We start from the raw sequence: 8,997 nt of genomic DNA, 5'->3' as shown, positions 1-8,997 counted from the left end.
CTGCCGCCTCCTCACTCCTGGATTTCCTCTGCCAAGGAGGGCCATGGGTGAGGAGGAGCTAGACGTGAGCCAAGGGGGCTGGAGACCAGGCCCCCCTATGCTGCCTCACCCTGCAGGCAGGTAAAGAAAAAAAAAACAACGTTCAGCATGTAAAAGAATGTGCAATTTCTCCCCAAGGCCATAAAACAACTCCGGTGAGGACTCAGGGGGCTGAAAACATGAGGCCAAGGGGCTTTGCTAGCCTTGCATCGTCAGGCCTGGGGCTGCTTCCCAGGCCCTTCCAGAATCTCAGGCAGGAGGGAGCTGCACTCCCCACTCCAGTCTCTTATTGCTCAGAAGGGGTGCTGGGGCTTCTATCAGAAACATCACATTTGGGGGCTAGAGTGTGTGTGTGGGGGGGTAGCTTCTTGCCTGGCAGGATGAATAGCACGTGGTCTACAGGCTGCAGTTACAGGGCCCAGGAACACACGGGGCAGGTGGAGGTTCAGGGGGCCAAGGCCAGCATGAGCGGGTGCCCCAGACATGGCAGGGAGGGACGGGAAGCAAGTGTGGTCCAGCCCCCAGCCCTGGAGCCTAGAACCTGCTGCCATTCGTTCCCAGGGTCTCTGACAGCTTCAGGCATGGGGGGGGGGGGGATTGTTCTGCTCCCTCTGTGCCCCAGGACCACATTAAGGCTGGTCCCCCTCCGCTCCCTATACCCCAAGACTCTCCTCAGCTTTTCTTTGCTTTGGTTGGGAGAAGTCAGCCCTGAAATGAAATGTGGAGGGGCTCAGGCTGGGCGGAGAGCTAATAATAATGAACGTGGAGATCGTAGCTCGGGACCCTGCTGTGATTAGTTACAAATGTGACCCTAGACCGCGGAAAACCTTGGAACGAGCTTTTCTGATTTTTTTTAAAAAGACACCAGATCTGACTTTTATAGGTTTATATTATAGATATAATACATACAACAACGAACATGAAACTCTCCATTCTCCTTTCCCCTGTCTCCCCAGAGAACCAGGCTGCTCCCAGTGGGTCCCAGACCCCCTGGTCTGAGTGTGACTGGAAATGCCTCCCTTCGGGAGGGGGGGGAGCTTGGGCCTCTGGGGTGGGGGTGGGGGGGCAGGTCTGCAGTGGTCCCTGCCCTGAGGCCCACTGGCACCTCTGAGCCAGCCGAGGGGAAAGGGTGAGCCCACCTTCCCCTCCTGGGTTCCCCGGGAGCAAAGGCCATCCCCGAACCCAAAGGAGAGAAAGCCAGACTCTCCCTGCAGCTGCCCGAACAGAGAGTCTCAGTTTGGCAAGTATCTGAGCAAAACCCAAACAAAACAAAAGCCAAATAAAATGGTGGCTTCGCATCGACGTGCACATTCCCATTGCACAGGCCCCGCCGGGACGCACAGAGGCCAGATATGAGTGTTGATATCGGCTGATAAAGCAGAATATTTGGGAAGCTTCTCATAACTCTGCCCCCTCAGGGGTGACTGCGGTGCTTCGTGTTTGTCCCGGCAATGCTGGCAACGGCCACAGGCTGAAAGTCCCTGTTGGGACACTCCCCCCCACCCCCACCCCTCCAGGACCCAGACCAAGCAAGTGGCCAGGAGACCCCCGACTCCTGAGAACACACATCCTGAGAGCAAAACCACCACGACCGAGTTTCCGGGTCTGGGCAGGTTTGGGTGGACCCCCTCTCAGTATGTGTGCAAGGGGGTAAGGGAGGGGGCAGCCTGTTGCAGGCTGGGAGGTTAGAGGCAAGGGGCTAGGGGCCCTCTCCCTTCATAGAGAACCAGCAAGCAACCTTCCCTTCAAGAGTCTCCAGTCCCGCATTACCTCCCCTCGCTGGGAGCACCGGCACTGAGGGTGGACGGGTGGAACCGGCTCGCGGGGACTTCTGCTCCCAGACCCTTCCTCCGGCCCCCTCCTTTTCAAAATCGAGGGGGCCTCCTGCAGCCTCCGGACCAAGCAGGAACCCCTCCAAAGAAAATGGCAAGGCACACAGCTGCTCCCCCTACTCGGTAGGAATCAGAGCAGTGAGTCTCAAGTCTCCAAGGCACAAGATTATTCCTTAATACTAGAGTTGCAGGGCTCCGGCTCAGCCCCGGCGCCGGCGGGCTTCTCCTCGGGCAGGTTGCAAACGCCCGCCTCTGGCCACGCTCGTCTGAGACGCTCCGCCGCGTCGAGTGCGTGCGGGGCGCCGCGGGAGGCAAGGGGTACGCGGCCGGCCGGCCAGGCCCGATTTCTCAGGCGCTCCAGAATCTCCCAGTCTTGAGACCAGCTCTTGCCAGTCGTGAGACCCTGAACCAAGCGCTCCCTGCGTCCCAGGCAGGGGGCCGGCCCAGCGCGCGCCTCACGCACAGTTGCCCATCGCCTTGACCAGGGAGCTCTCGGGCAGCTGGCGGAAGATGCCCCGCAGCGTGTCCAGCTCGCGGCTCAGCTGTTCCACCCGCTTGCGCAGGCGGTCATTGTCACTGGTCAGCTCCAGCACCTTCTGCTGCGTCTCGACGTTGCGCTGCTTGGCTTTGTCCCGGCTTTTGCGCACGGCGATGTTGTTGCGCTCGCGCCGCACCCGGTACTCGTTGCTGTTCTTGTCCACCGACTTCTTGGCTTTGCCCGCGCCGCCGCCGCCCCCGCCGCCGCCGCCGCCGCCGCCGCCGCTGCCCGCGCGGAGGTCGGGGTGCGCGGCGGCCAGCCCCTTGAGCGCGCTGCCCGGGCCGGGCAGGCCCGCGGCGCCGAGCGCGGGCGCCGGGTGCGGGCTGGGCACGGGCGTGGGCGGCGGCGTGGGGTGGCCCGGCTGCAGGTGCATGGTGGTCTGGCCGCAGTGCGCGATCTGGAACTGCAGGTGCGGGGCGGCCAGGTGCGCGGGCGGCGGGTGCGGGTGCGGCGGCGGCGGCGGCGGCGGCGGCTGGTAGGGGAAGAGGCCGGCCAGCGCCAGCTGCTTCGCCTCGTCCTCCTCGCGCGGCTCCTGCTTGATCACCAGCGGCCGCAGCGTGGGCGCCCCGACGCGCTCGTACAGCGGCTCCAGCCGGCCGTCCAGGTAGCCGGCCGCCGTGCAGCCGTAGCCCGGCGGGGGCCCGTGCGCTCCCCCGGGCATGACGGCGCCGCCGCCGGGACCCACGGGCGCGCCCGGGTAGTCGAAGTCGCCGCCGCCGCCGCCGCCGCCGCCGCCCGCGGGGCCCGCGGCCGCCTTGGCCTTCTCCTGCTGCCGGCTGTGCTGGAACAGGTCGGCCAGGAACTCGTCGTTGAAGGCGGCCGGGTCGATGTAGGCGCTGATGTCGATGGACGTCTCGTGCTCGCAGATGCCGCCCAGCGTCTCGGCGGCGGCGGCGGCGGCGGCGGCAGGTGGGGCGGGGGGCTGCGCGGGGCCCGCGCCCCGGGGGAAGCCGAAGGCGGCGCTGCTGGGCGCGTGCGGGGGGCTCTGGAGCTGGCTGCTCATCGGGGGCCGCGGGTCCGCCTCGTAGAAGTCGGCCGACGACTCCATGGGGCAGCTAGAGTCCAGCCGGCATGGCGAGCCTCGGCGGCCTCCAGCCTGCGCGGGGCGTCGCTCCTGGCCGCCGCCCCCCGCCCCCGCCCCGAAGCCCCGGACTCGGACGCGCCCGCGCAGCTCCCGGTCGCGAATGGCCCGGGCCGCGCGGGGCGCGCGTTTATAGGACGGGGTGGGGTGGGGTGGGGTGTGGGGAGGGGTAAGGGGGTGGTGGGGGGGGGTGGGAGGTGGCCGTCGCCCTCTAGTGTCCAACCCCGGCCGGGCGCGCCGCGCCCTGGGTCTTAGCGCCGGCCGGCGGCGCGCGTGGCGCGCGGGCGTGGGGGGTGCTGGAGCGCGGCGGCGCCCGTGGGCAGAGGCGGCCCCCGGCGCCTGGCTGCTCCACGACGGCGGGGAGACGGGCCCTGCCCCGGCGCCGAGCCGTCCACCCCGCGCTCGCGCGGTGGGTGGCGGGGCGCTTCCCGCTCTGGCTTCCCCCCGCTCTAGGCACCCGCTTCCAGCCAACGGCGGGGAAGCCCGGGAGCGCCCAGGGGCGCCGGGCACGGCCTTCGTGGACCGCGACTCGGCCTCGGAGCTTTAAAAGCTCTCCTGAGACGCGCTGGCAAAGCCACAGCCCACCGGGTGCCCGGCGGGAGGGAGGCGGCGGCGGCAATAGAGACCCACGGGTCGCCAGGCGCGCGGGGATCACCCGGAGCTGCCAGCGCGGCGGTGGAGAGGTGGAGAGGGAGGTCCGGAGCGCGGAGGTTGGCAGCGTGGACCTGGGGTTCTCCGCGCGCAGAAGCGCCTCTCCGCTCCGCCGCTGCGGGATTCCCGTCCACCGGGCAGCGCGGCCCGGCGCTAGGACCTCGCGGGGAGCGGAGGGAGGGGAGGCGGCCGCCGCCGGGGAGCCCGCAGGACCCGTCCGGTCCAGCGGCCTGGACTGGAAAACTTGTGAAAATCTGCCTGGCTGGAAGGTTAGGATCGGCCAGCGCTCGGAGCTCGCGCTGGGACTCCCGGACCCGCTGATTTATTTTATTATTCATGAATTATTATGATCATTATTTTTAAATCTTCCCCAGATGGGACGTTCTGAGCTGGACGCCGGGTACGGACGTGGGGGGGGGGGGGGGGGGATTCGGGGCACCGGGAGTTGGAGTTGAGTTAGAAGCTGAACTTGACTCGTGGGTCAAGCTGGGGATCCCGCATTGCGCGCTAAGGGGAATAGGGCTGAAATTCACTGCCGTCTTTCTTACCTTCCCCCCCATTCAGGTGGGCACCCGGGGCAAGACAGGGGAGTCCAGGTCCCCTGAGTCTTGGCGGCCCTGGGTCCGAGCGTCCACTAGGGGAATCTAGCCAGGTGGTTCACGGGGCACTGGGACCCCGTGATCAAGGGGAACAGAGTGTCCAGGCGTGGGTCTGGGCTCAGCGCAGTCTCTGCACCCACTTTCACAGCAGAAAGGCGCAGCTTGTCTCCCCAGCCACGTGGCAGCCTTGTGCATGCTACACCCGGATCTGGGGGTGGGGGGTGGGGGTGTGCCGAGTTCCCCCGGGGGCCTCCTGTGCTTGCAAGTGGTTCTGCAAGTCCACCTCCTCCGTGCAGGCTGGTCCGGGCGATGGCTGGGCATGTGGCTGTGGGTCAAGACCCCCTCCCAGATAGAGTCTTTGGCGAGGTGCCACCATACATGGGGTGGGGTGGGGCATAACCCCCCCCCCTGCAGGGAGGCCAAGGCCACGCTGTGGTGGCAGTGAAGAGGCAGGGAGCCTGGGGACTGCCTGCTGTGCTTTAATCAAGTTTCTATTCAACATATTCTCTGGGATTCCTGGTCTGAGCTCACACACAAGGCTTTTCTAGCTTAAAGCTTCTGTGGACCAGGAGCAAAAGAAGATACAGCAATAGGCAACTGAGAGTCAGTAGAGCCCCGGGTGACACACGTGGAGACCTGGAGGGGAACCTGAAAACTTTGGTGTGGGATTTTCATGCTGTTTGCAGGGCCGGGAGGGAGGGCTTAAAGGCCATGGAGTGTCTTGTTCCCAGAGCAAGACCTGGTCTGCACACAGAGAAGGGGCTTGTGGACCCTCCTCCATTGGGATGTGTGTGGAGGGGACACACAGAAGCCCTCCCACAGCAGGACTAGCATTTTCTTCATGCCTGCTCAGTCCCAGGTGCTCAGTGGCCAGCCTGCTACCCGGATCCCCCCTACCCGCCCCCCCCCCCAGCCCCAGACCCTTGGCACAGACACGCCAAGTCAGCTGGGACTCAGGGGCCTCTTTAGAGCAGAGGCAGCACCAAAGGGCAATGGGTGGGAGGGGGCAGGCAAAGGTGCTTTACCCATTCAGTCATCCATCAAATATCTGTTAGGACTCACGGAAGGGGGCTGAGGGTGGATAGACTGTGACTAAGGGGCATCATCCTACTCTGAAATTGTGTTCCCTCCAAATTTAGTCGTAACCCCCAATGCCACTGTAGGTGGAGATGGGGCTTTTCAAAGGCGATTAAGGCTAAATGAGGTATAAAGTGTGTGGGATCCGATTGGGTGGGTGGTCTTCAAGGGGAGAAGAGAGGGATTCTCTCCTCTTGCTCTCTCGGCTCCCCTCCTTCTTCCCACCATCTCATGGAGGAGAGGGGGACGCTGTGTGGGTATCTGTGGTGCTCTCACTAGAAACCCAGCTACTCTCATCTGGGACTTCAGAGCCAGCCTCCAGAACCTGGAGAAAAAGGATTCCTGTGGCTGAAATGTTTGTAAGGGCTGGGGTGTTTGTGACGGCAACCAGCCCTAAGAAAGGACTTAATGCAGGAACGGACCTTGGAGCCGGGCCTTGGAGGATGAGCAGGAATTTGCTAGAAGGATAGGCCGACAGACAGCAGGTGCAAAGGTAGAGAGGCTGCAAGCACATGGTGTGTTCTGGTCACAAAGGACAAGATGTCTGCCAGGCTGGAGGCAGAGATTGCTGGGAGGGGCCTAGATAAGGCTGCCTGGGCCCGCCCCCGGACCGGTTTGTGGGTAGGAGAGGGCCTATCTCACAGACTCCCACTCGCCCTGCTTTGATTTGGGGAGCACTGGGATCCAAGTTTGGTTCCCACTGGAGAGGGGGCAGTGTCCCAGCTAAGTCACAGTGGAGAGCTGGGCCCCAGGCTGAGGTGAGGGGCTATGAAGAGAGAACAGAAGTGGAGTCTGGGCTGGCAAGAATCTCTGACTGGGGTTTCCATCCTTGTCAGAGGCAATGCTGGGGCATCATCCGTGCTCCTTCCCACAACATACACACACAGACACACACACATTCTCTCTCTCTCTCTCTCTCTCTCTCTCTCTCTCTCTCTCTCACACACACACACACACACACACACACACATACACACACGCCTATGTGCCTTATGGTTCCGGGGGAGAAGGCCATGGAGATTGGCCTGCCGTATTGCAGCTCTCCTTGTGAGGCTTCAGATGCACCTTGAGATGAGGAGGAAGTAGGGGGACAGTGGACAGCTGCCCGGAGGTGAGGGATTTCTGTAGGCCTGGGGCTGGGAAGACCCAGGGCCAGCTCCGTGGAGAGACCTGAGGGGTTGAGGGATCGAGGACAGAGCCAGCTCTGTGGGGAGACCTGAAGGGCTGAGGACAAGTTCTCTAAGACCTCCTTCATGTATCAAGCAGACAAGAGGCGAGGTCCCCAGTTCCCACACACCGCCCTGCAGGGGCCTGCCTTCAGGCCAGGAAGAGATGGGTGCTGATTTTTTGGTGGACAAAGGAGAAACACAGCGACAAGAGAAAAACACCATTTGCAGGGGTGATGGTGTCCTAACAGCTGTGAGTTGGGGAGAGGGAGGAGGAACCCTCTGAATTATGGGCCTGAATTTTGGATGCTCTGGGTCAGAACCTGGTTCTAGGGTCATTCCAATACAAATGCTCTTGAGAAGGCAGGACCTGGGAAGTTTCTATTTTATTTTGATTCAACCTTCTGAGTGCAACACACACAAGAGAATTTATCAGGAGGGCAGCTTGAAAGATGTATGAACTTCTAAAGATCAATTCTGGGACCATTCTTCCAAGTTCATTTTCTAACTTGCTATGACGCCAAGTGGATGGGAGAAGAGTTCCCCTGCAGCGGGCTGATAAAGATAATGAATAGGGATGAATTAAGAGAAAAGACTAGAACTCCGGTTTTCATACACTGGGGAAAGGGCCCATGAGTACCTCATTATAGTGATTCAATAAAATCCTTAGATCTCCAGCAGCCCCACCAAACACTCATCCCTTTAGGTCACGAATGGACTAGTGAACGCGTTTGGTGCGAATTTGTTTCATGCTTTAGATATGGAAGGTAAGCCAGAGGAACTGAATGGACAATCAGCTGAGTCGAACGTTTCTGAACAACAGAGTCCAGACTCAAATCTGGGCTGACCACTGGCCAGCTGGCTCATCCTCTCTCACCAGGAGGCTGGTGGTGTGGGGCCTGCCTCAGATGCATTAGAACCCTCCCTTCAGAGGGCCCCAGGGATGCAGCCCAGCGATCGGGCCTTTCATGTCTGATTCTGCAAGTTGAATTCTCCTTCACTGCCCACATGCCAAATGCCAGCCCCAGGTAGTAAGCGCCAACCCCCACAGCGACCCAAAGCATGGGAGTGCGAGCACCGTATGACCCCAGTCCTGGCAACAACAGCAGCAGCTAGGGAGGGGGGTGGTGATCAAATAAAAACTACCCCAAACCAGGACTGGAGGCTTAGCACAGCGGGTTGGGCACTTGCCTTGCATGCGGGTTCATTCCACAGCATCTCAGATGGTTCCCCCAAGCACTGCCAGGAGTCGTTTCTGAGTGCAGAGCTACGAGTAACCCCTGAGCATCACCGGGTGCTACCCAAGCACCCTGACCCCGCCCTCACAAACCAAAACCAAAAATCAAAACAAAAACTACTCCAAATCTCTACTTCATTTACTAGCTGGATTTGGACGAAGGACTGCATTTCTCCATCATTTGAGCCTCTGTTTTCTGTAGATTACAGACGATCGTTCACTGAAGTACATTAGAAGTCACCCAACATTGTAAGGAATAATTAATCTGTCACCATGAGTTAGAAAGGATTAACTCCTTGGAAATATGACTATATTGCGCATCTCGCATCAAAAACCACAGCCATGAGTACCGGATCCATAAACAACACACACGGTCAGAGTCACGAGGAGAGCCCCTTCCCCCCCAACCCCTCCCACCCCGTGCTTTTCTCCACTTTCACCTTCTGTCTAGAATTCCTTTTATGTTTTTTTTTTCCCCTTTCTTTCATATACTGGAGTCGCTAGCGGATAAGCCGTGGCATCATCGAAGACTTTAGAAAACGAAACATCCGGTCAGAATTTAAGACTCAGAAAACTCTTGTCATTTTAATTTTGTTGGGCAAATTCGGGAAAAAAAAATCCCTCTATTCCATGTTGGTAGGTGATGGGCCCCCGAACTCACTACCCAGCTTTGGGGGTCCGGGGCAGACCCCCCCCAGGCAGCAGTGCTGGTGGGCAGGCATACCCCACACTTCTGTGGAATCCTGGACTAGAATACAAGTGGCAGCCCCCACGCCT

The 8,997-nt window shown here is 60.7% G+C and overlaps 1 protein-coding gene across 1 annotated transcript; it reads right to left on the bottom strand.

The window, feature by feature from the left end:
• Window positions 1-910: 910 nt before the first annotated feature.
• CEBPA (CCAAT enhancer binding protein alpha) lies at window positions 911-3,596 on the bottom strand. Its single transcript, XM_056136939.1, has one exon. The coding sequence runs from the start codon at window positions 3,455-3,457 to the stop codon at window positions 2,327-2,329; it is 1,131 nt and encodes a 376-aa protein (XP_055992914.1). The 5' UTR covers window positions 3,458-3,596; the 3' UTR covers window positions 911-2,326.
• Window positions 3,597-8,997: the final 5,401 nt, after the last annotated feature.

The sequence above is a fragment of the Sorex fumeus genome, unplaced genomic scaffold, assembly GCF_029834395.1.
Source record: "Sorex fumeus unplaced genomic scaffold, SorFum_2.1 ptg000122l, whole genome shotgun sequence".
NCBI lineage: Eukaryota > Metazoa > Chordata > Mammalia > Eulipotyphla > Soricidae > Sorex > Sorex fumeus.
This window is presented reverse-complemented; position numbering and strand designations above follow the sequence as displayed.